Source organism: Falco peregrinus, chromosome 4, assembly GCF_023634155.1.
Source record: "Falco peregrinus isolate bFalPer1 chromosome 4, bFalPer1.pri, whole genome shotgun sequence".
In the NCBI taxonomy this organism is placed as follows: Eukaryota; Metazoa; Chordata; class Aves; order Falconiformes; family Falconidae; genus Falco; species Falco peregrinus.
Window position 1 is genome coordinate 42,749,171 of NC_073724.1, and position 27,297 is coordinate 42,776,467.

General features: G+C 43.8%; 1 protein-coding gene across 1 annotated transcript in view; it reads right to left on the reverse strand.

Annotated features, from left to right (window-relative positions):
• ABCG1 (ATP binding cassette subfamily G member 1) overlaps positions 1-19,642 on the reverse strand; it is a 64,002-nt gene extending 44,360 nt beyond the window's left edge. The window contains exons 1-2 of the mRNA XM_055802733.1: positions 19,477-19,642; positions 16,201-16,444 (exon numbers count right to left, since the gene is read on the reverse strand). Coding sequence (XP_055658708.1) covers positions 16,201-16,444; positions 19,477-19,518 — 286 coding nt within the window. The 5' untranslated portion in view covers positions 19,519-19,642. The remainder of the gene's footprint in view (positions 1-16,200; positions 16,445-19,476) is intronic.
• Between the last annotated feature and the right edge of the window lie 7,655 nt (positions 19,643-27,297).

Here is a 27,297-nt window from a genome sequence, read left to right on the forward strand (position 1 = left end):
CCCTCTCCTCAGGGTCTTACCCACTGAATTTCAGTGGAGCTGTTCTGTCCCTGCCCCAGCAGCCCACAGACAGGAAAGGCAAGGGTTACCCACAGGAATCATCCAAAAGTCAGTGGTTCAGACAGGCAGAAGTCTCTTTAAAGGCAATCCGCATAAGGAGAACATGCAACTGCCTTTGGGGAGGTTTACATCTGTCACTTTTTCCATCTTGCAAAGCCGCAAAGAAAATGGTGTAGGTGGACGGCTGAAGATTGCTCTTCTCAAAGGCTTCCTCCTGAAATGGGTGCCTACGCTCTAATACTGACTAAGCTGCAAGGCTTTGCTTCTGATCTAATTAGATAATGATACTGTGATACAAAAGAAGAGGTTAATCTTGACTATATCTTCAATCGCCTTTCCTTGTGTACAGTTGTAAACACCCTGGAAGCATTTGGAGCTACTTCTTTCTATGTGTTTTAGTGTCAGCACTGGCACGGAATGGGTAATTTGGGGAGCTGGGGAAGAAGAGACAGGAGAAAGTCTTCTAAAATGCACTGGGCAATTCACACAAATCCCAAGGTGCATTAGTGCCAGGGCAGCTAGCAAAAACGATGGTGACAACAACGCAGCTCTTGCCACCCTTATCCCACTCCTCTCATCCCTGTGATGAAGAGACACAGAGCACTCCTGTTCATACCTCTGAGATATGTCAGGTGTAAGGGGTACACAGTGCGGATCCCCTGAAGGCTGACCACAACCAGACAATACCCTCACCAGCCCTTTCCCTTCTCCACTTCACAGATGCTCAGGTAAGGCAAATGCAGCAACAAGGGAACGTGGGCACCCACCATATGCACAGAGCTGTTTCTGGGAAGTGCCCTCCATTTGTGGATCCTGGGTGCTGTTACTTGCCTTGCCTGGTGCTGTCAAGGGACGTTTCTAGCTCCCAACAAAATCAGCCAGAAGAACATCTCTACCATATTCCTGTTCTTTGCACCACTCTCTCATTGGCTCTTGCAGATCAAAGCACATGTTCCTATTAGTTTACATAACACCTTGGTATTTTCCTTCTGCACCCCAAGATACACACTCCTTCCAGTTCTCTGTCACCAGCAAACCACCATTTGAACAAACAGAAGTAGCACACATTTATCTGGCATACAAACATACACTTCTTTAAATCCAGCAGGAAAGTGAGTTGCAATAATGCTCAGCTAACAAAGAAGGAAATTCAGACAATGATGCTGGCAGTTATAAACAGGCAAAATTGCCCAAACATGTATGAACTGGACCCATCATTGATAAACACAAGAGCTCCAGCCCATTCTTTCTTACAACTTGTAAAGAAAACAAGAACAAGGCACAAGCAATCTGATTACAAGAGAAATGACTGAGAGTAGATACTCAACTTCTGTAATGCAATAGGCCCCTATTGAAAAGCATCAGCAAAATGCCGTCTTTTCTTTGTACCATTCTTTACACCACACGCATTCAGGTGGATAAAACAGCTTCCATTTTACAATAAATTTCCCTGCTATTTTACCTTGTTATGCTGTTAATCCAGTAGAAACAAACTTGAACCACTTCTAAGCAACGGATATTCTTTTGCTTTTCACTTAAAAATCAGGTTGTTACTGCTTTTCTATTATTATATCATCTTGTCACTACAATGGAGGAGGAATATACACCTCTATAAACTGTTACCTTCAAAATATTTGTTATATTGATATACAGCCAGTTTTTATACATAAGTAAATATACCTGAGTGTATGGGCGTATGTGCATACACACACATACGTCTATGAAAACAGAGATAATATATACATATACACTTACACACATTTACACATATTTATATGAATATATTAGATGTACCTGTATATATTGAACATATTTTTATATATATATAAAGACAACACACATACAATATACTCATAGATTACTAAAAAGAGAATTTAGACATCTTGTAAGAAGCAATACATTACTCTCCACCCTGAAAGGGGGCCTCTGATGCTTTGCAACATGCCTATACTGGATGTTGTCTGCTGCACATTTCCACTACCAAATAAACAACCCTTGCACTCCCATTTGTAATACTGATGATCAGGACAGAGTCAGAACCCAAGTCAGGACAAGTTTTCTTGTTAAAAATGGGTGATGGGAGGGAGAGGGCAAAAGATGGCCTTTGCTTTATTACCCTGGTAGTCAGAAGTCTAATTTGGCCCAAACAGTGTATTTAGCTGACATTCAACACTGACGTCTCCCATGAACTGTATTTGCTTCTGTATTTTTTTAGAACACAGTTTTAGCAGTAAACTATACTAATGAGTGAAAAACTATCTTTTACGTATTGGGCCATACTCTTCCTTCAGCAAGCTTTATTCATTTCTATTAATTTATATCAGAGATGAATGTGGTCCAAAATGTTCTATCATAAGATAATGCTTTTAACAGACTGTCAATACCTGCTCCTTGAGTAAACTCTATCCGTTATGCCATCGCAGCGATTTCAAGGTTCATTTGGCCCTGTATTTTTAAAGCAGTACAGTATGAATGCCTGAGATGAGTTGTAGGTCAGCTTTGAAGTTAGTTTTATTTATTGCAGAATATGGGTCACATTTTGCCCCAACTCACTTTGCTTGGGGGGGTTTATTTTTACTACCCGTCTGTAAGAATGAAATGCTGAGCATTAAAATGGTGCAGCCATGCCCTGTATGGGAAGGCCTGCTTTATTTTTATTTATTTGGCTGGTTTTATAATGTGTACATGGCATATTTAGAGTATATGGGATACAGGAGACTGATGGCAATACTTCTGTTTGGAGGCTAAAGAGTAAACATGTTAAGTCTTATTACGCGTACTCTGAAGTTTCACCTTTCTTTTGGTGTCCCCTGGTGTCATACTATTACTAGGCAAGACACAATCATTCTCTATGAACGCGCAGTCTTAGTAATCGCAGGGTTCATGGACTTGTGACAGCTTCAGGTAATGTATTTCTCCTTCAGGTTCACATTGTCTTTCTCCTAGACAAGAACTCAAACAGTCAACCTTCTTCAGGAACGTCTGTCAAGCTCCTCTGACTGTGATACAGTGGCTTGTACACAGTCATAACTCAGCCTTTAAGACAGCAGAACCTGATTTACTATAATTACAAGTGGCAGCAGCTTCATTCCCTGTTTGCAGTTACAACTTTCCTGAAACTTTCACATGTGACGGTAAAAATGTGCCAGTGTGACTTCCACTGCAATGATGATTTACATCATGGGGAAACTTCCCATGGGCTTACGCAAGTGACTGGCCAGCCACATTATTTAATTCATTTTAAAATAGAAAGCTTAGAAAAATCAAATTGGCCACGAAGGTCTAAAAATGGTCTTTGCAGTGTTACACGATAAAAGGCCAGTCACACTGAACACGGAGACCAAGTCAAGGCTCAAAGAACCAACCCTCCTAACCTACTGAGTGCAAACAGAGCCCCCCGAATTGGCACTCTGAAGGCGCTCAAAAGTAAAGGACAGGAGTTCCTAGAAGAAAGCCCACCAAGATGTGTCAAGAGGGAAACACTTCCTGCAACAGTGCAAGCAAGAGGGAGCAATGACTTGCTGGGGAATAGGACTCACCATGTCATGCAGGGGGAACAGAAGTTTGGGATGGTGTAAAGCCAGCCATGGGGTGGCTATTGGAATTACAGACAGTGAGAAACAGTCATCACAGGATTTTTAAGGGAATTCCCAAAGGAAGGGAAAGGGGTGGATCAAGGACTGAGGAGGATCAAGCCTGAGAAAATAGATGGAAAAGGGGATTAAAGGGGCCAGACACATGTGAACAGGCAGCTCGTCAGTACACCTGTCTGACCTATCCCTGCCCCTGATCACTGCAGTCCAACATGTGCTCCTGCTAAACACTATTCCCAACTATCTGCTGTGTGAGTGCACTCTCTACGGTGAGTCTATATTCATCAACGCTAGCAAGTATCATGATGGACTCATCAATGAGTAGCAGAAGTCTGCACATCACCCGCTGGAGTGAGAGGTTGCAAACCTGAGGGCTTGTAGGTGCAGGCATCAACAGGAGGAGACCAGAGTCTGGGCCAGTGACTGGGTTGACAAGAGTGCGCAAAACCCACTGGTGGGGAGGTCTGCCTTGTGTGCGTCTGCAACCCACAAGCAGCCAGCAGGGAGGAACAGCAGCAGTGGCAGTGAGGCTGGCGTAAGTGCTGTCTGTGTTTAGGCAGGTGCCAGAAGGGCATTTCTGTCTGTGCTGGTCTGTATGGCTGGCTGAGTATACTGCGTATATGCACATGTGTGTCTACTGGGAATATGCGTCCTGCCTCGTTACTAACTGGACCTGTACATACCGAACCAAGGCTGTCACTTACCAGTTGAGCTGGGGCAGGAGGAACCCCCTCAGGTCCTGAAGCCCCACCAGACTTGGCTACTACCAATGGTCTTGTTTTACAATCACAATTAGAAACTCTTGCAAAGTTCTTGTGAAGAACTCGTAGTTCTGATTACAAAACAGATCTGACCCAACTGGTTTTCAGAAAGGTCTCTGATCCAGAACCTGCATGCTCAATATTTATTTACTGTCAATTTGCTCCTCGGGGGCAAATTCTCATTCAGGTAACTCTTAAGACCCAGGGTCAAAGCCAAAACCCAAGAGAGTAACTTCTAATGGCCTGATGTGTACAGATGCACCCCTTTGCATTTTTCCTTTCTTTCTGACACTCACATTTCTCTGATGGCAGCAGATGACCTTCACTTCTCTGAGCAGAGAAGGAAGAGGAACTCAGTTCCAGCCAGCCACCCACAGGCTTCAGCTTTATAAGCCTCAAACAGTTACTTTAGACAGTCAGGCCTCAATATTCATATTCAATAAGCTGGCTGAAGTTCGTAGCTTTTTGACCCATAAAAAAGTTATTGCCCTTTCTCTTAATAGCAAATACTTACCTTCAATCCCCTTCCTTTTAATTGCTTATTCATTTACCAATTCTAGACCTGCCATGCTGGTGCTGTGAGCGTTTAATTTCAGAAGCACTATGGTAATTACTAGTTCATGTCCAAAAAACTTGTACTAGCCATGCTCTGTCAATGCAGCCTCATCCACTTGGTGGCTCCCACATGCACAAAACAGATGCAACAGGGCAGAATTTAACTCCATTGCTTAACAAGAGTACTAAAACCTTCCAGTAGTTTCTGTTTGGGGTTTTTTTTGTCAAATTTCATATTAACTAGGTGCATCACTTCATTTGAAATTCCTTTCTTTTCTTGTCTGGCATAAAAGCCTGCCCGCTGAAGATCAGCAAGAGACAGAGCAGCGGTCTCATTCTCATTTACCCAAGAATCTGACCACTGCACATTCCATCTTCTCCTCCCTCCTGCAGCAGATGTATTGCAATTATAAACAACATTTGTTATTATTCTAAACATGCAAAGCAGGAAGAAATATGATTCTTACACAAAAGATGTAGGCTGTAGATACTAGATGAGAGGCAGATGGTAAATTATCTTACAAAGCCAAGGTCTCTGCCATTTATTTTTCTTTGCAACAGATATGTAACAAAAAATGAACAAACAAGTGGTTAACTCAGTTTGACTATTATGTAATTCCAAGTACTCCTTTCTGGTAAGAATCTGAATGGCTTCATCCCTGTCCCCTCTGAAGAGAATTAACTCTTCAAAGGGCATCTGTTTCTCCCCCTGAAATCAGCAAAGTCTAAATGAACTGTAAATGAGAATACAAACCTAACAGTGATAAGAAAGTCCGATCAGGAAATGCAGTTACAAAAGTTCCCGCAGTGTGACTCAAGACATATTGCAGCATGCATCTCCAGCCACACCGTTTCCTAGACAGAATTATTTTGTCCTCATTCCACAGACGCTCTAATCTTCTATACACTAATCCTTCTGTATTTTATACCACCTTACTTACATTCTGTATCAAATATTCATTCTAATATCTTCGTTTCTAAGGGACAAAGTATGCAAAGGCCAAATTAAACTCAAATGTCTGCACTAAAGCACATAATTCACAATGAAGCCATTTTCAAATATGTGAATCATCACCAATGGGATATTTCAACAGGCCTCCTGATAATTATTTCAGGAACAAATTAAATATGTAAGAACATCTACTTGTAGTAAGCTACTGAGATTCAAATAGTTGCTGAGAACAATCAAAATTTCTTGGCCTTCTATCTATGTGCTGTGACCCTTAACATATTTTGGGGATGAGCAAGTTAAAGAATTTCTTGAAAAGGGCAGTAATTATTCCATATATATTTTATTATATATTCTTTTCATGTATTTGAAAGTTGGTGAAAAAATGAGTATATCTGGATGGATATGGGGACCCTTGGTCTTTCCCTCTCCTAATCAATATAGGCTTTGAGATCAAGAAGATGCCTGCTACAGCTTGGTCCTGGGCTTCATGAGGAGGACTCTGCCAGTCCTTGGCACTAAAGCTGTGCTTGTAAGTTACCTTCATCTTAGAGAACTAAATTTGCTACATGGTACAGTCCAAGTAAGGGCTGGTGGTTTTGCTGTCCTCTGCACCAAGGTTGTTAAACAAAAACTGCTAGCTTCTAGGTTCAAAGCCAGCACTGTAGGCAGACAATCTAAACCACTAACATCTCAGCTTATTACTGTCCCAATGCTTTTGACAGAGGAAAAGAAGACAGATCTTGTGCCGAAGATTCTGATACAAGATTTACTAATATAAATTGCATGTGACGTCTTTTGGAGGAAACACTTAAAAAAAGAGGGCCATTTTGTCATCTTACATGGACCTACATCTTATATTAACAAGGTTTTTATTAAAGTTCTTCAATAAATGATTCAAATGAGAAGGTAGATGGCCAGTTCTCAAATAAATGAGAAAGCAGATAAAGCAACAGGAAACAGAGGAGTAGGAGTCAGTGGTCAATCAATGAAGAGATTGTACCCCTGAGTCTCAGGGAATTTTTATGGGGCTATATACTGTTCACCTTACTCATGAATGGTTTGGAAAAGGAGGTGAACAGCAAGGTGGCAGCATGAACACTAAAAGCCTGCTTAGGTTCAGAGAGCAAGTGAAGTATTTTACAAAAGAAAAATCCATTGAGAGCTAGTAAACACAAACATACTACACCTAGTTCAGGAAACCTCTGAGCCGCGAGCTGTGAGAACCCAGGGAAACACTACTACACACTCGTCTGCACTTGAACTCTTCCCCAACCATTCAGCTCTATCTCCTGCCAGAGAAGGGACACCAGGCCAGGTGGACCTTCTCTGACTTCATACAACAGCAAGCTGACCTAAACTCCCAGCTTACTCTTGTCAGAATCTCAGTCTTATGTTAGACATATACCCTTACACACCTCGAGAGTACGCAAGTGCTGTGGTTTGACCCCAGCCAGCAACTAAGCACCACGCGGCTGCTTGCTTACTCCCCCCTGCCCCTGGTAGGATCAGGAGAATTGGAAAAAGGTAAACCCATGTGTTGAGATAAGAACAGTTTAATATTTGAAATAAAGTAAAATATACTAGTAGTAATAACAATATTAATATTCATAACTGAAAGAGAGACACAGAGGAATAAAACTCAAGAAAACCCAGGTGATGCACAATACAGTTGATCACCACCCACTGACCGATGCCCAGCCAGTCCCCCAGCAGCCATCAGTCCCTCCTGGCCAAGTCCCCCCATTTAATATACTGGGCATGATGTTCTGTGGTATGGAATATCCCTTTGGCTAGTTCAGGTCAGCTGTCCTGGCTCTGCTTCTTCCCAGCTTCTTTTGCACCTCCTCACTGGCAGAGCATGGGACACTGAACAGTCCCAGACTTAGGGCAAGCACTACTGAGCAACAACTAAAAACACCAGTGTGTTATCAACATTATTCTCCTACTAAATTGAAAATGCAGCACTGTACCAGCTACTAGGAAGAAAATGAACTATCCCAGTCAAAAGGAGGACAGCAAAGTCACAGAGGTTCTGGGGATAAGGCATGGCCTTTTTGGCTAATACATTTAGGTTTTGCCTCAAGGACATTCATCTTGAGATTGAACACCCACCCTCCAGTTTGCAAGACTTTAATTTTAAATCCAAATCAGTTCATTCCTGTGTGCTAAACTATCATGTAAATTTTACCAGGATTCTCCTTGCATGTTGTTTGGAGTAAGTCTTGAGAGGTTAGTTTTAATAGTAAGACCAAACACTGCTTTCTAATAAAGGATAAAGATAGCTATCAGTTTAATGAGTACAGTTGTGAATTATAGTGCAGATGAGTATTCCTTGTGAGGGTCTGCCACATTTTGAGTACTATCATATTCCCTGAACCCGTCTTCCCAAAGTCAGCCAGTTTACCTACAAGAACAATGCTACAGGGAAGTGTGAGTAAGTTCATTTTTTAGAGATTACTGTTGAACTCTTAGATACTAAATCCCCTGAGAACAAAAGACCTGCCTTAGTAAGCAGGTAAACTGAGACCCCATGGGCTTCCAAAAGGCACTTTCCAAAACAGCATGTAATTACATAAGTAAAAATGGACTCTACCACCATTTTAACTTTTCAGCTAGCTTCTATTCTTGGTTGCCTTTGTGATTTCTTTTCTTTTACCAAAATTATGAAGAACCCTGATCAACCATCTGATGGCTGAAGCCTTCAACTGCAAAACGACTCTTGCTTCATCTTCCTTCAGATGTATCTTCAGACTACAGACCAAACTCTACTTGGAAATGTGAAAAAAGCACACCCATATGATGGTACATGCTGTCTCTACCTCCTCAACACCTCAAACAAGACATGACTGCGTACGGGCAGAGGACAGCAAAGCATTTTATCAAATCCCACTCAGTGTACAGAAAGTTGTAGCTCAGGGCTGGCAGGGTGAGTTACAGCCAGCCCCCAACACATGCTTACTGTGAGATGTCAACAGCAGAGACCATAGCTCAAACTCCCGACAACTCATCATCACTGCCATCATCACTTCTCTGGCATATAAATTCTGAAATGTTTTAATTGGTATCTCTCTAGAACTTCCCTCCTCAGCCAAAGTTTTCCAGAACAGCAACTATTAACACTTATGGCATTAAAATACTAGCTAGAGTGAAAAACAGCCAGGTCATTGTAATGTTTAATTTTAATAAACAATATGGCAAAGAGAAAGAAGAAAAGCATGTTCTACTCATACAAAGACTCAGTGACCAAAACTCACTAAGTTAAACTCAGACACATTTCCAAAAAACAGCTCCAGGTACAAAAACAAACCCAGAAGCAAACTCACAAAAGTAACAATGGGCTCCACATGGAGGAAAAGAAGTAATGCTGAAGTACGGTCATACTCAGCTGGGAAACAGTAGAACAAACAGACAAAGGGGCTGACCAAGATTTGTCCCCAGTAACCTCTATTTTATACAACCCATGCGTGAGGACACTAGGAAGAGTTATGTATCACTTAATAAGACGCTGTGAACTATTCCGGTAACAATGACTACTCAGTGTATTTTTACCATCTTGGGACAGCTTAAGTGTTAAAAAGAAAAACTGCATGGATCCTGTCAAGGTTGAAACATGCAATTACAAATCCTCTGCTAAAAATCATGCTTTGTTTTCAATAATTTTGCTAACATTTTAAGTCACTGAAAAAGAACCCACAAAATATTTTGCTTAAAGAGCTTTTTACTAGGACTGCAGTTCATTTCAATCAGCTTAACTTGTTTATGCTTTCTAACATATGGATCTTAATTTGCATACATCCTGCTCTCTGAGATGAAAACACGCTCTCAGACAAAGCAGGCAAAAATGGAAAAAACAATACAACCCATCTGTCAGAAAAAGGCGGAAAAAAAAAAAAAACCCACCACCCAAACCCTCCCTCGGAAAGTGGGTTTTGCTCTTTACTGTTCTGCATCTTTTCCTCCCATCTTAGCAACAGCGCCTGGAGCAGCCAACCAGGGCTGGGGCGGCAGGAGCATCACCGCCGGGTTACTGCAGTGCATTGCCCGCCAGTAACCGCGCCGGGCCAGGCCCAGCCGTGCATGCAGCACCTCTACCGCAGTGCACCTGCTGGGGATGAGGACAGGCTTGGTACGGCTCCTCCTGCAAGGATTAGCAAATAATTTAGGGCAAATCCTCTCCCCGCCCCTCCTCCCCTCTTTCATTTGGGTCTTCGGATATCTGGGGGGGGGGGTGTGTGTGAAATCTTTTAAATGAAGTCACAGGAAGGATGCAGCAAAAAAGCAGCCTAATGAAATAGAAAGAAACAGGGCTGTCCAAGTGCTCATTCGTAAGAGAGCACCAAAGCAAATCAGCCTGTTTAAATCTCTGCTGACAATGTGGCAGTGGGTTGTTTCCATCTTATGCAGGGATCAATATTAACATAATATATAGGCCTCCTCACTGAAATATAGGTATCTAGTTCTGCTGACACTATCTCGGACTGTGATGGCCACTCTTCATGCTTTGGGAATATCAAGCAACTTGCCAAAGACTCCTGTCTTTCCCCATCGGACGTGACAGAGCCATCCAGACTAAGCACGGTCTTTCATTCATCTCCTTCCGCTCATGCCATTTGATGTGCTGAATCTCAAAGCTATGAAGCAACAGCCTTGGTAGAAAAGACAGCACCTCTCTGGCTTATTGTTTCCACAGGGTCTGAGCCACTAGAACAAGCCCAAAATAACAGAAATACCACATTTTCTGCTGAGCATGAACTTCTGTACTACTACTAAACCACTTAAAAATACACAGCCACATTTTGACTGGCTGGAACCTGTTCCCTCAGAGGTTACTAAAGACCAAATCCTACCAGAACTTAGACTCGAACACAGCATAAATGAGTCATTACAGTCCTAAAAATAACAACGGAGAAATTTCCAACTAAAATGTTGCCTAATTAACCATGAATACTGATGAGTATGAGGAAAAAAAAGTAATGCCTGAGTTGTGGAGTTTTGAAAGCCAATTTATTACTACAATCTTCCTGGGTGCACTCAAGTTACATAGGAACAGTATTTCCATTTCCATCCTACGTTACAGCAAAACCACCTAGAAACAACAGAACAAATGTCCTTTGGTGAGTATATAGAATGTATGTATCTTTTCAAAGTAAAGCTGAAAGAATCTGACCAAGACAGATGACTCCAAACTACTTTTCATGCCCTCTTTGTATTTGGGACTATCCGTAATTTTATCCCCAAACCATTCATTCTATTCAGGTTACTTTATGGTGCTTTTAACAGAAAAGGCAAAACCCTAGAGCACTGACATTTCTCCAAAATCCTCCTGCAAATAGTTTTCAGGCAGTCCTAGTATTAAAACTTAAACATCTATAATTTTTCTATAAACTGGTAAAAACAATATATGTTTCTGTGGTTTGCATTTCAAACGGCAGTTTAAACAAGCATTTCAGAAGCCAAAATAAGATCCACTCCAGATCTTTCTCAACCCTTACATATTTAGCTTTGTGACAAGACAGTAAAACTTTGGCCACATTTTGCACTGAAGCTCTGCAGATCTTTCTCTACCACACTTTAGGAGCCTGCACTGGATCTAACGTAGGGCTCTCCACTTTCTCTTTCCCTCCAAGCCAGCTGGCTCTCTTATCCTAAAAGAAAGGAGAAGGTATCCTCGGACTAAGCGGACATATTATTTCTTTGTGTGCTGAAGTTTCCTTTTTCTGGCTTGGCCGGTTCATCTTAATCTTACAACACAGTAAGGACTCCAGGAGTCCTCCAGCTTTCTTAAGCATATCTTGTACCTTGCTGACCCACAGGAGGCTCCTGATACATGCTTGAAGATAGGCTGGATTCAAAGACTGAGACACATTATCAGTTCTGGAAAATCCTTAACCTCACAAGATCTGGATCAAGTCATTTATCCATCTCTTTCCTTCAGAACCGAAGAAACAGTTGATTCTACCAGTTGACTAATTCCCTAAAAGCTTTATGGGGAAAATGCTGAAGTCATCTGAGACCTTCTGAAACTTTTACCTCTGTAACCTTTTCCATATTCCCGCATTGGTAAGAACTCCTACTGAATGGAATGGATCAGATACAGCTGCTTTGATCAAGGACTCACCTACCAGATTCCTTCCCGGTTAATACCAACTTCAAGAAGAATTACAAAATGAATGAATCACATCCAGAGTCATACCAGTCTTTGCTATGAATTTGATAAAACCTCATTAAAATTATTAGAGCAGCATTTATCATATAAATCTGAGAATGAAAATGTCATTTCTTATTTTTAAAGAGAAAGAGATTTAATAGATAAACTAGACATTTTAAGGCCGAGACCCAATCACTGAAAAATTCTAATTTGAAGTCTACTGTGGCTTATTTAGCTTCTTTGTTGTTGACAAGCAATCCAAATTCATGTTTCTTTGTGCTTTCAATAAAAAGTAAATTATGTTATATACCATGAGTTTCACTGTCTGAACAATAAAGCTAAGTACAGAACACAATAGCAGCATTACTAATTACTCCTCCTTTTGTTAATTTAGAGCCTAACCTTAACATTGCTTTGCAATACCTTTATTACTGAAGGGAGTCAATTTTTTTGTTGTTCTCTTTAGTTGAATTCCTCTCCAACGTGCTGGCACAAATTGTCTTTGCAAGGAAACTATGCTTCTCCCTTTGTGATCCAACACTCATAAAAGCTTTTAACTAATTCATTACAGTCATGAAGAATGATGTAGAAATAGAAGATTTTTTTCCAAGCTCTGTTTCAGAATAGAAACACTATTAATTTAAAAGGCACATTTTCATAACAGCATCCCTTATCACTTATTGCCATGACCAGCACCCAAGAACAATGTGAACTGAGAGACGAGACGTCTCCCTTTTTTGCAGCTTATGCATAGAAGTTACTGTTTTTTAAAGATCAGTTGCATTTCCTGCACCGGCCTTTGTACTTTCAGGATTGCATTTTCTACAACTCTTCCCATAAAAAAGTTAAGGTAAACATTTCACATCATGGCAATGAGATGTGAGGCAGGGAACCCACAAGGAGTGTAGAGCTATAACAAGCACCAGTGTTCGGAGGCAGAATATTGCCCTTGTGTTGAGCACAGACAGACTAAAACCCTTTGCAAAGTCCCATTTTCCCACTGGAGAAGAAACCAGTAAGATTCAAATACTCTAAATACCCAAAATAGTTTTACATGTAATATATGCATCTACAAGCCCATTGGTTTTAAACAGAGATATCCCAAATTACATACAAACAATTCTACCTGCAGAACTACAAAACAAGCCAAGGAATCTGGTAGTTTGGTCCTTACCTTCACTTGAGAATATTTAGGCAATTCGGTTTTCTATTTCTCTAACAGAAAACCTTTCCTATTATACCAATATATTGGGTCAGTCCCTGCAGTAGGCAACATGACTGGGAGGAAAGTTTGTTTCTAGAAGATTCTATAATCTGACTAGCAGTTCACTGACTCACAGAAGGAAAGGACCTCTGAAGGTCGCCTAGTCCAGCCTTCTACTCAAAGCAAGAAAATCACCAACACCAGATCAGGTCAGCTGTGGCTCTGCCCAGCCAAATTTTCTACACCCCCCTGGCAAACAGAAAGAACACCATCTCAGGGTGACCTGCCTCCAGTGCTGCACCAACCCCCTGGTGAACAGGTATTTCCTAACGTCCACCGTAAGCCACCCAAACTGCAGTATGGGGCCATTGGCTCTGGTTCTGTATCATCTGGCACTACTGACACAAGTTGGCTCCACTGCCTTTTTAAACTGCCCTCTACGTAGTATTGTATGCCAGAATGAGATCGTTCCCCAGCTTCCCCTTCACTAGGCCAAACAAGTCCAGCTTCCTCAGTCTCACTTTGTAGGTCCCCTGACCAATTTTTTACCCTTCTGACAAAGCCTTTCCAGCTTCCCACTGCCTCTGTTGATCTGGACGGCCCCTAACTGGATACAGTATTCCAGTTGTGCCCTCACCAATGCTCTGAAGAGAAGGGTAACAACTTGCCTCCATCTGGCCATGGCCTCCACAGGTAGCACATTATGTGCTTCACCTTACTTGCAGTGAGAGTACACTTTGGCTCATAGTCAGCTTGGCATTAACTGTACACCTCCCAAATCTGCTTTAGATCCTTGGCTAGCAGAAGAGTGCCAAGACCTGCTGGCAGACAGCATGCCTCACAACCACTCAGAGGCAGAGGCTGTCCTCAGTGGTCTGAGGAAAGACATATGGTGCAAGACCAGGTGAGAAGAGCAGAGTATGAACTCCTGTTCACAGAAGCCAGAAAAGTGTAATCTCCTCTTCTACATCTAAGTGTAGTGACACAATCATAGCCATGTCCTACAGCTAAATACCTCAACAGGTCCTTTTCAGCAGCAGGACACTTTGCCAGGATGTGCCATTTTGTTCAAACCAAGTCACTCAGTCATGTCAGCAAATGTGGACTGAGGTTTTTGGTATAGAACCCCTTGATCATTTCTGGCCAATGAGAAAAAGATCCAGTTAGACATATCAAGTTTTTAAACCTTGCATGAGACACTTTGGCATAGTTCCATTTCCTGGGGGGAAGAAAACTTCAGTGTTTGAGTTTTTTCTGATAAGATAAAAAATAATTTTGCATGTATGAAAATTGCTGCCAAACCCATTTGTTCTCCTATGGATAGCATAGCTACATGCAATTTTAATAAATAATTAAAAGAAGGGAAGTATGTGTACATACAGTTTTGACTTTGAAAAACGCATTAAAGCCTCAAGTCTGCATATCATTCAACAAATGAATAATTGTATGCACAGGCTGTTCACACTCAGTAGCGCTTCCATGGCCACAGCTCCAGTGTTTTTCATACCACACATTTTTAGACTATTAAAACCTCGGTGGTGTGATAATGACACAATTTCCAGACAGCAGCAAGGTACTTTGTGAAACAATTTCAAGTGGAACCTTTAAGCCAGTGGATTTAAAAATTCAGAGCAAGTGCAGGTATCAAGCATGGCTCAGGTGAGCAGGGGCTTATCTCTTAGAAAGAACTAAAGCACACAACCATACCAATTTATGTTACTAAGAGAGAATTCCTTGAGGAAGAGCAATTATGTCATTTAGTACACAAGATTATCCTGAAGATTTCAGTATTTTCTCTTGGGCTTACTTCTCTTCACTAGCAGGAATTTACCGCACGACCTAGTCTTCCTTTCAGAGATAACTAGTCACACATACACACACAAAACAAAAACTCTCTAGGAAATGCATGGCTACACGAAGTAGATGAGGTACAACAGGAATGAATACAAAGCAGATGAAAAAAGACAGAGCCACCTTACAGTCACCTTTTGGAACTAGAACAGACCAAGATCATATAAAGAAGAATACTGAATATGCCCTCCTTACTCCCATCAATAAATCAGCACCAGAACTGTCTCAGAGCCAGCCAGATGTGAAACTGGACTGTGAGAGCAAAGTGGTAACACTTCACTTCCTTGAGATATCAAGTATAATATCATGTTCAATATCTGTATTGTTTCGGAGTGCCCTGTGTTGTAGGCTGTGAACCCTTTGCTGTGTATTATTAGCAAAGTAGCTAGCAAAAGGACAGCCTGGATTCAGTCCTAGCAATAGCCAGTGATTTCATCAGTTAAAAGAAATGGTAAGCGTTAGAGAGACCCACTGTAGAACACCAAGAGACATGGGTGGGCTGACATTCACATAGCTCACAGTGTTTATTTCCAAACACAGCATTTTAAGAAAATATATTTTTTATCTTGGTTTCAAATGCCTTCTGAAATTCTCAGATGCTTGCTACTCTGAAAGAGTAGTGGAAAAAGTATCCATTTCACAAAACAGACAATTACGAAAGTGAAAAAAGCATCCTTTTTCCCCCTACCCCCACCTTTAAACTACAGTATGTTCTACCCACCCTCAATAAATTGTAGACATGCAAGATCACAGGACAGATATTTGGCAGCACAGCAATGCTATATTTACTTGAGATTCTTTAGATTTGGGAGGCAAAAATAAGCAGTTGTATGAACTACTGCATCTACAATTTCGTGGAGTACAAGGGGCTGTACACCCCACTGCATCAGGCTGTGGGAAAGTTCCCCAGTGCCAGCTGGGGGGCAGCGGATATATCAAAAAGCCAAGCAAAAAGCAACTGTGAAAACATGCTCCCTTTACTCGCTTTGCTTCACCATCCACAACTGACTCATTCCACCTATCATGATCACCAACATGGGCAATAACATTTGTAAGCCAAAACATCTTTTCCTCACCTTTCTTCCTCCACCATGGCCCTTCTTGGATAGAGTATGACAGTTCTTTAAACTCAATATTCACAGCTGGTCTGCGGGGTAGGTAGGAGAAACGATGAGCTTCTGTCAGAGTATTGTCCACTTTTTTTAAATGTCCATTCATCAGCCGAATGTCTTGGTTATCTGTGCCATTTGAGACCACTTCATCCACCGAAACACACACTGACTTTGGCTCAGCCATGGTACAAGCAGAATTGCTGCCGTTCTGGAGGGAAAAAGTTGAAGAATGGACAAAGTTCACAGACTTTTGTTTAGGAACATGTTTCAAAACCTTCTGCATTAGAAGAATTATTATTTAAATAACATGAGAATCCAACACAGTAACACACCGAAAGGTGAAAAGGGAAAAAAACCAAAATCTTTCAGTTGATCTGCCAGTCTTGACCCAAGAGGTGAAAGAGCTTGTGCACTTGCAGCACAGAGGGCAGTTCCTTTAGCACCAGTTTCCCCTCAAACGGTATATACACAGCACATTAGGAACTTTAGAACAGAGTAGCTCTTGCACCAGAGTAATACATTTGTAAGTTTAGTCCCCACTGTACTTAGTTTCTCATGCACTCAAAGAATTTGGTTCTAGTTACTCCGATTCCAGGGCTTGTATTGGGACAGAGCTGAAGGGCGAGGGAGCTCGCTGGCCAGACAATTTGTGCAGACATTTCAAAAGACAGCCACTCAAGAAGTCTAGGGGTTCTTATTCCTTTACATCAGCATATACTTCTGTAAACATGAAACTGCACTAGTTATATTTCTGTGAATTTTAAAATTTACTGGTTTGTGCCTTATTTGCTCCTGCACTGATTGTTCTCGAGACTTTGCAACCTGGAACGGTACAACTTCTTTCTTAGAGGTCTGTACAGAAAGCACAGCACTTTCCATCTGAAATCCTTGCATGCTTTTCTTACTTGACAGTGATCACTAATGGAAATCTTATCAGCTACATAAACATATTAAACCCTGCTCCAGTACTTGTACCTTTGACACTGTAAGGTCAATGCTCTATGCTTACAGCCATACCTTACTACGCTTCTCTCATCGTACCGCTCAGTGCAATTCCACTTGGCATATTTTGGATTGAATCTCTTTCCCCTCCTCTCCTGACCATGACAATGGCCTGCCACATGCCTTTCTCTTCTTTTATTTATGCAGATAAAAGCTGAACTTTTTCCACTCCTTTTAGCTGCACAGGCACCTCAAACCAGTATCAACAGGATGTGTATAAGGTCAAAAGTAAAACAACCATGAATTTTCTTCAGCTAAACAGAATTTTGAACAGTTCAGAGGGTGTTCACTGTCATCTGTGTTTGCAGTATGTCATAAGCGTAACATCTGCACAGTTGTCTTATTAGAAAATTTACTATTTTTAATGCAGTTCTGTATTGGAAAAGACTTCTATAGCTGCCTTACGTGCTAGGCTTTCCACCACCCAAAAATCTACATGCCCCCACAGGTATCTCTTGGAAACTGTATGTGCTGCACTACTTTTCAATACATCAGCGTTGAACACCCCCAAACAGACAGATGTGCTCATGCCACTGTCTCCCCCTACTTGTCCTCCAATGCAACAAGTAAGTCAAATAGCACCATTTTCGTCCTCTCTGTCATGGTTACTGGTCTTGCACTGTAAAAGCAGCACCGCTCAGATCAGTCACTTGTCAAGAATGCTGATGAAAAACATAAAAAAAAAGTCCTACATAACCAGTGATGAAAAAAATATTTTAAAAAGCAATCCTACATAACCACTATATAGCAAGTGTCTCCACATTCTTCAAGCACAAGCCCCACATTCTGGATGTAAAAATCAGCTCTGCTTACCACATTTTCTCAAGAGAGAGATTTTAATCGTGCTCTCAACTTACTCAGAGGTCAGGTATCCAGTAACACTTAGTCCCAATTTCTTAAATAGTTGACTGTAATGGTATGTAATTTGAACATAACAAGAGTAATGTGAAACATCTTAGAACTGAACAACTGAAGTAGGGGAACCTACCTCTTCCTTAAAAAATAACATAAGATGTGTTGACACTACTATTTCCCGGATGTTTTCAAACCTTACTTTGGCACTCATAAGCTGTTTGCTTCAGAGGAACCACCGAGCACCTTCACATGTCAGAGAGAATATCCAAAGACTAACTCTCAATGAGCAGGTCACCTTGAGTATTCAGGTGACAGTTGGAGCTTTTCCAGTTTAGATCAATTCAAAAAGAAACATCCTTGGGACAAGGTCCCTGTCTCTGCCTACTTAATCATCTGGGAGTAAGAAGCCAGACACTTTTGTTCCTGGGACACCGAACAAACCATTTCAATCACCCAGTGGACGGAAATGCCTGTTTTCAGCAGAGGGTGACGAGTCCTGCCAGCCCTCGGCCACCGGCCTGCCCCCTCCGGGGACCACCGGCTAGGGGCGAGGGTGTCCCCCGAGCGCCTGGGTGGTGGCAATGGCTCCCACTGGCAGGGCCGTCTTCGCTTGCCAAGAGGTGGGCAATTCCCGTGGTGGCAGCCCCAGGCTTGCCCGCGCCCTGGGCAGCCGCCCCTCAGGCACGCCCGGCCTCCCCCCGTCTACCTGCCCACACCGACAAACCGTTCGCGTCTCCTCCGGCGCGCACCTACGGCGCGGGTGTCAAACCGGAGCCCGCTGCAGCCCCCTGCCCGCCAGCCGCGAGGAGCCCGAGCTCTCACAGGCTGCGCTCACGTCTTGCTTGGTTTCATACAGTTCTATTTCCCACACAGTCCCATTTCGCCCGTAAGGCGCTGGACCGCTGGGGTGGGCCTGTCCCACAGGCTCTGCCCGCTCCTTCCCCGGCCGCCGCCCCCCCCGCTGCCGCCCCTGTGTCCCGCGCCCCGGCTGTTATGCAAAGGTGACGGTCCCTCCGCAAATCTGTTTTGAAAACGACGGGGCGCAGCGGCGCAGGGAGCATGCTCGGCGCGGCCGCTAATCCCCCTGTCTCAGCTACAGCCCGGAGGTAACTAGCGGTCAAGCCCCGCCATGCGCCGCCGTCCCCTCACACGCCCCGCCGCGGGCTGCCCCGCACCCCGCACCTGGCGCCCCGCGGCGGGACGCAGTCCCGGGCCCACCGAACGGCCCCGGTTTTCCCTCAGGCAGAGCGGGAAGGCGCTCCCCGGGAGCCCTCGCTCCGTCCCCCCCAGCGCCGCTCCCCGCCCGCCGCGCAGCCACCCCCGCCCGCCCGCCCGTAGCCGCGGCCCCGCGGGGGGAGGCGAGGACGGCAGCGTGCGCCTTACCAAAGCTCTGCCCAGGGAGAAAGCCGCCATCAGACATGCCATGTGCGCCGCTGCCCGCCCGGCTGCTGGCGGCTCCCGCTCCGCCGGCGCCGCGCGGAGCCCTCGAGTGTCGCCTCCCCGCCCAGCGTGGCTGCGGGCGGCGGGCGGGAAGGGAGGGAGCGGCCTCCCGCCGCGCTGGGGCCGCCTCCGCCCCGGCCCGCCGCCTCAGGCACGGCCCCCGCCCGCCCCCGCGGCCCTCGCCGGGGGGCTGGGGAGCGCCGGCGGGCCGGGGCGCCCCCCCACCGGGAGCGCGGGCAGGGCCGGTCCCGCGCGTGGCCGTGGCGTTCCCTGCCCTGAAACGCGCGGCAGACACTTCCCCAGGGGGCTGGGGGCCGAAGACCGCTCGCCGAGATATCCCTTCGGCCGGGCTGTCCGACATCGCCGCCACACTCGCCGGTGGCACAGCTCAGGGCCCCGCTGGCTGGCGAGCTGCCCGAGGGGTGCGCGGCGGCGTGCCCTGCGGAAACGGGAGCTGAAGCACCGTCTGATTGCCATCGCACCTGCCTGAGACAGCTTTCCCGGCCCTGGGACTCGCACGCCATTGATTTATAAGCTGAGCAAGCCCATGTTGTTCAGAAATTGGGAGCAAGGAAGGTTGTCACAGTTTTCGTTTCATTCGTTTTTTTCCTGGAATCAAAGACCTGCATTTCAGCATCGTCCTGCAGAGATGGGGCCTCAACCACACGCTTGCCCGTGAAGTGCAGTGGGCGGCCTTCACGTGCCATTAGGCTTGTGTTGGCACTGCTGACTTGACTCTAGATCCATGGTTAGGTTTTGAGTTAGATTCATGAGCCATGCTACCCGGTGGCAGAAAGCTCGGCCCAACCAGTTCACAAAAAGCCAGATACTGGAAGACCCACCAACCATCTGAAGTGCCTCCAAAGTTAACATACCTGCTGGGCCTGGCTTTGGCATGTGCTGAGGCTCCCTCTCCATTCTTCCGGAAGCAGCAGAAAGGGGGGATAAATTATAGCAAGGGTCTGAGAGCTGGCTCCAAAGTATCTACCAGAGACTATATACAAGAGTTCATAATCTGTGAGGAATCTTCTAACCAGGGAGCTTGCCATAAAGCTTGGCGTTCGCCTAGTGTTGTACAGACACTGAGGTAATTTTCACAAAGCCCCTGGAAGGCAGGCAAGTGTTAAATCTTTACTGAGCTGTGGAGGGGTGTTTACAGCAGGCAGCACAGCACTGCAGGAAGGGAACTGCTGCACAGAGCATCTGCACTGGTTTGGACAGGGGCTCATCTCCCACAGTACCCTGGCAGTGGCTGGGAGCTGTATGCTCACAGAAGAGCTTAAGCACAGGGCTGGCTTGTATCAGATGTCTCCCTGATAACTCTTTCAGCCTGCAGCTGTTTTTGGCTCAAAGACTTCCTGAGGTAGTTGTCACCTCTCAATGTGCTACTAACCCTCAGTAGATACTTCCCTGAGAGAAGACTCTGCCTTGGAAGCATGAACTTTCACCATGCACTACATCCTATTGCCAATGAATAGAGTGTGGAGACTCACTGTCCTTGACCTTGGATTCAGTCTGTGGATGTTGCAGAAAATTATTTACTTAAAATTCACGTACTGAGGAAGAAATGCCTACCTGCTGTGGAATACCAGACCAAACATGGATGGGCCTGTCCAGAAGTCCTCACTGAATGCTTGAACTGTGTTTGAGAAGAAATCTGAAATACAATTACCTCCTAATATTAGAAATAAACAGTAAATATGAAGCATTCTTCCAGTGAGGGTACAGGGGTTTAATCGACTTGATTTGGATTATGTGTCGGTAGCATCTAAAATTTATTCAAGTTTGTCTCCTTTATTTTCCCTTAGAAACATTGAGAAGGCTGCATTATCTCCCTACAGGACCCCAAAATGGCTGTGAAATGCTGCCTTATATTTTTAAGGCATTTACAGAGTAAAACAGACTGCTTAAAGACATCGTGTATTTTGACTGTGAGGTGGAACAAGATACAGAGAGAGAGCAAGACATACCCTGATCTTAGTGGAATGTGTGATACAGACCCAGCATGATGCTTACTATCCTCTGTTTTAACTTCGTAAAGGCTCAGGAAGAAGCAAAGAAAACAACACAAAGGCTGTAACAAAACTTAAATGAACAGTACTGAAATCTGCTACACAAACAAAAGTTTTAGCTCCTCCGTAAGCAGCTTACGGTACTAAGGGCTGAACTGCACCTTTCATGAACCAGTCCTTTGCAGGAAGGCATGTGCTGCCTGTCAGCTGTAGGGCTGCCCACCTACCCACCTGGGCTCACCCATGCCACCAGCGAGGCTGGGTTATCGCCCCTCATTCACAGGCCAGCAGCATGCAAGGAGGAGCATTGCACTGAGTTCATGACCCCGATCAATAAAGTGATGGCTTCTCTATCAATATTATAGCTGAAGTAGTGTGGACTCAACCACGTATTTGCCATAATGCTTTTAACCGTTTCTGTGAAAACTACCCTTCTCTATGAAGTGGCACAGAGGCACAGGTTTGAGGCATGATATGAAGACAAATGATGGCTCAACCCTGCACCATCACCTTCCATGAAAATTTTTCCTGAGCAAGAGTACGTGGTCAGATCCTGAGGACTTTTTTTTTCATGGTGGCTCTAGTATCAGTATCTAGGGGAGCTTCTTGTAAAACGCTGAGACATAAAACAGGTTTCTCAGAAACCAAGTTCTATTTGGTATCTATTTTGATACCACACAGGAAAAAAATGATTACATAAGACGAAGCATGCTAAAAATAGCAGTCTCCTGCATTCCTACATTCCCTCATTAACTCTTCCATTAACTTTACAGGTGATCCCCTGGTCCCTATAGACAAAAAGATCAAGAACACAACTCTGCAGAAAAAAAAGAAAAAAGAAAAAACGGAGGAAGAAAAAGAAAAAAAGAAAAAGAATAGAGGTATAAAACTGTGTTTAAAAAAATCCAGGACAAAAAAAAGTGAAGCTAAAAATGAAGGTGAGGACAAGCAGGCAGGGACAAAACTCTGACTCCGAAAATAGAAGAGGAAATAGCAGTAGCTTGCAGGCTTTACAGCAGGGTAAGCGATACAGACAGTGGAGTTGTGCAGCCCACTGGAAAGAAAAAGGAGACTGCAAGCAGAAATGCACGGGGAAAGGCAGGGCAAAGTGGAAACACACCAACAGCAAGAGAGAGCAGATTTACAGTACAGGTATGGGAGGTATTTTATTGCAGAACTGATAGCTTGATGTCTCTGTACAAGAACTAGTTCATGTATAGAAGTGCCATAGCCTGGGGAAATGCAGAGGCTTAACTTAAGCATGGACTTAACTGCTGAGATACAACATGCAGGAAAAGTTCAGCTGAGTAGCGTGGAAGAAGCAGGTGAGAAAAAAAGTCTTAACTTAAAAAGGCAAGATATTTTAGATAGAGCTTTCATTTAAAAAGTACCTCAGCTTTAACTATTTGCAACTTGCTGTTAATTTAATCTAGTCTGGGCAGAGTTTAAGGAATTCTATGCAAAAGATTTAATGAGCTTTTGAGAAAAATGGCTTTTTTTAAAAAAAAGAAAGAAAGTTCATCAAATAAAAACTTGGGGGTTAATTTCAGAATTATGTTTCTAAATCTACCTAAAAAGTCAAAGGAGCTGAGAGCACAAAGAATCTGAAATGCTCATGAAATTATTGACCTAAATAAAAATACTAAACCAACAGTTTATCCCAGACAGAGTGTCACTTTGCCATTTGAAAATATGCACTATTTTGGGTTGGTTTTGGAGTATGTTTTCTCTCTTCTTATGCCCTACCCCAAGTATTTCCATAGATTTAGTGAAATAAGAGTGGAAAGAGTATCAGTAGGTTTGAACAGCCTAAAGATGAAGTTGAGAAAAAACTTATGGTCTGATCCTGAGAAAGGCTGAGAGCCTGGGCTTGACAGCTAATAGCTGTGAGTCTGCATTGTGCTTTGAAGAAAAAAGGACAGGGAAAAGGAATAGTGGGGGGAGAAAATCAGTATCTTAGTTGGAAGAGAATTATTTTAACTAAAGAGATTATATTCTCTGTTTAAGTTCCCATGTATTAAGATTTGAAAGACATCAACATACATATTACTTTCAGGTGTTACATCAAACAAATAACATATCAAACTTTACTACTAGGTAGTTATTAGCAACTTTGCACACAGTCTCCAACTAAAAAGACTATTTCAGTACTTTTTGGCAGTGGGCTGGAAATTTGAAGAAGCATCCTATGAAAATACAACAAATCCTTGGCATAGAACCCATTTTTCTTCTCCCTTCCTGTTGTTCCCCTTCCCTACGTATTGGAACAACAGTCATAACCCCTCTCAATATTGTCATGCCTTTTTGTACGTGACATTAATACTTCCCTATCTATACTGGAAATATTCACATAATGCTGTTTGAGAAGAACGTGATCAGTCAGTTTCAACAGATCTGCCTTCAGATCTATTTAATATTGAAGAACATAATCAGTCATTCCTTTCATGTTAGATATATTCTGTAAAATGGGTGGGATTCATCTCTAATTTTAGCTGCCTATAAAATTGGTATTTAAGCTAGTCATGCAGACTGTCTTTCAGTCAGTAAAGAGAAATGGGCATCCCCTAAAGAAAATTTAGTTTTCTTAAATATTTTACCTTGATCTGGGATGGATTCTGGCTCTGTCTTGGCTTCCCTATCAACTGGAGAGGGCTCCAGACACCTAACTTGGAAAAGCCATGGCCAGACAGACAGACACCACCTAAGCTGTGGTCTTATGCCACTTCTGTTCGCAACTAACACTTCCATGAATAACACAAGGGGTTTCACGTGTTTATTTTATATGAAATTTAATCAGTATTTTTATGCCTAAGAGCAACAGAGAGAGAGAACGTGCACCCAGGATGAGGAGAGACAAGGAGAAGGCAGCAGAGGGACTGGCATGAAGAGTATGTTGGTATGTGATGGTAAAAGACGATGCTGCAGCCAGCTAGTTTGGAGAGTGCTGCGACAGTTGGTGCCCTGTGTGAGGCCCTTCAGATTATGAGACTGAGTGTAACGAGTGGCGACAGCGGTGATGACTGTGCTGGGGGATGTTTGAAGTTTTGAGCGGTGACAGCAGCGCCCAACAAAGCAGACAGGCAGGGATAGCCTGTGATCCAGATCATGTTGAGATAGGGGGGGAGAGCCTGGGGATCTGGATCAGACACCAGTAAAGGTGAGCTGCTGGGATCAAAGAGAAGGAAGCCTGACTGCCGTGGAGTTAAGAGACTGAGGGTAACGGGTGGTAGTGGCAGAGTACATGGCCAGACGTGACAGCAGCCCGCAGCGGTGGCAGGTCCAGAGCGGGTCTGGCCAGACAGCAGTGATGGCTGTGCCGGGGGAAGGCGCAAGAGCAACACGGTGCCACGGGCAGCTCCTGCCGTTGCTGCTGCTGCTCGGCCTGGTGGTATTCTTGCAGGCGTTTATGTGCTCGTTGAAGGTGTCTCCAGTCGAAGAAATGACGACCACAAGGATGTTGAGAAGCTTCTTGGAACATGGAGTAATGTATTAGTGCCATATTCTAGATCTGCTGCTGTTGAAAACTCATTCAGGTTACTGTCCGGTGTGTCCCAAGAGGTGAAAGGATGAGGTACTATAAGTTCATCAGAACCCCACTCTGAAGAAAACAAAATCCTAGATGTCAAGAAAGCAGATGAGAAGAAAGGTGATCAGCCCCTAGAAGCTGAAAAGCCCAAGATAAAATGGAAGAAGGGGTATGTGTATGAGTTCAGGGACAAATTGTCTGGACTGTATGAAAAGTTTATTTGTGAGAAAGTTGTGATGATTGTTAAATACCTAAGGCATGAAATGTTAAGAAGAAAAAAAGAGTTCAGGGACAAGTTGTCCAGACTGTATGAAAAGTTTATTTGTAAAAAGGTTGTGATGATTGTTAAAAATATAAGGTATGAAATGTTAAGGAAAATAAAGGGGGGGGGAGGAGGGGCAGGAATTTTAGAGGAATGAAGCTGGGTTAATTAGCATTGATAATATACAACTGTGGGCTTGCTTCAGGGGCAGCGGATTGGCTGATGTAGATAAGGTGCAGCTGTGGCTGGTTCTGTTAAGAGGTTGGGCAGCCAATGAAGAGAGAGCAGCCAAGGAAAAGAGAGGGAGAGAGAGAGAGAGAGAGAGCGCGCGCGCGCGCGCGAGCGAGCGAGCGAGAATGAATGAATGCATGCATGCATGCATGCATGCGCACTTGTGTTGAGGAGAGACAAGGAGAAGGCAGCAGAGGGACTGGCATGAAAAATGAGTATGTTGGTATGTGATGGTAAAAGACCTTGTTGCAGCTGCCTAGTTTGGAGAGTGCTGTGACATCTAAGTACTCAAATGTCCATCTTCTGAAATCCACAGACAGGAAATTCAAGAGCAAAACACCAACTTATTGCTGATCGGTTTTAGCTGCAATTTATTTCTATAGCTACTCACTGATGTACTCATGGTAATCAGTAGGGCATACAGCACTCAGATGCAAGGGGGTTATTCAAGCATTTTGGCTCAAGCAAACTGAAAAGAAGTAATAATAGGTGCAATGGATTAGCTTAGCTCTGCGAGAGATGGTGGTCCATTAGTCTGTATCTAAGTAGCCCTCAGTTGCCATAGTAAGCTGATCCCAAGACGTGCTAGGAGAGAGCAAGAAAACACATTATCAGTCTTTCTGCTCGAACAAATAAGAGTTGTTTTGTCAGTGATTGAGCATAATTTATATAAACTCACTACTTTCAGTTGATGTCAACATAGCACGCTCACAGCAAATTTACTTTCCCTCAGATACCCTGAGAGGTGATAGCGCAGTTTTTTCTGTAACGCATTTATCATGCTAGGCTCTAGAGAAAAGGTCCTCGGCACAGAAGCTATTTCAGACACGTTTCTGCATTCCTACAGTGTAGCCCCCCTCAAATCATACTGCCCTCGTTATACCCAGATGTGTGGACTCATGGCTAAGACTAATGGCTGGAAATCACAGCTAAGAGCAGCTGGATTTTAGAAATCATGTCTCCCTAGACCTAAACCTCAGGGTCAGAGTACAAGGGAGCAAGTGGTAGCACTTGTGCAGTGATAGCCAAGGGGAAAAAGGTTCAGTAAACCCGTTGTGAGCAAAGCAGGTTAAGAAAATATTCTTGCAGTCTGATGAAAAGACTGCAGTCTGAATTCACAAGGCAACTTGAAAATTAGACATGGCACAATCTTCTGAAATCCTTTGCCAGCTTAGTCTCCCCGTAGAATGCCAAGGGAGAGTCAGGCACCTGGGAAAGGGATACACAGGCATCAGCAGGAAAAGTTAAGCAGAAGGAAATACCAAGGAAAGACTCGTGCCTGGAGGACTTGGACTTAGCCTCTGAAAGCTGTTTCCAAAGGGGATTCTCAGCCGTGACACCAACTCGTGCTTTTTTCACAGAAAGCTGCAAACGGCACCTATCCCATTACACCCAACAGCCCTGGCACTGAGCACTCATCCTGGTGCTGAAAAGTGAGTTTCAAATTCAGCCTCTGCTTGGTTTCAATAAAGGTTTTGAGCATGCCTGTTGGGACAGGACAAGGTCTGAGTCACTGAAACAAAGTATTCTGCCGGGAAAGCACTGGGTATTTCTCCCTTCACAGTTTTTCTGCTTTGAAAATGCAACTGAACACCAGCTGGAGAAGGCATGTGAATGCCACCCTCCCCTTCATTTCTGTGTGAAGTGGAACAACTTCATGGAGTCTGGAGTTTCACCCCAGCATATACAGCTCTTCTAAAAAAGACAGGAGACTCCAGATACACCCCCCTGGT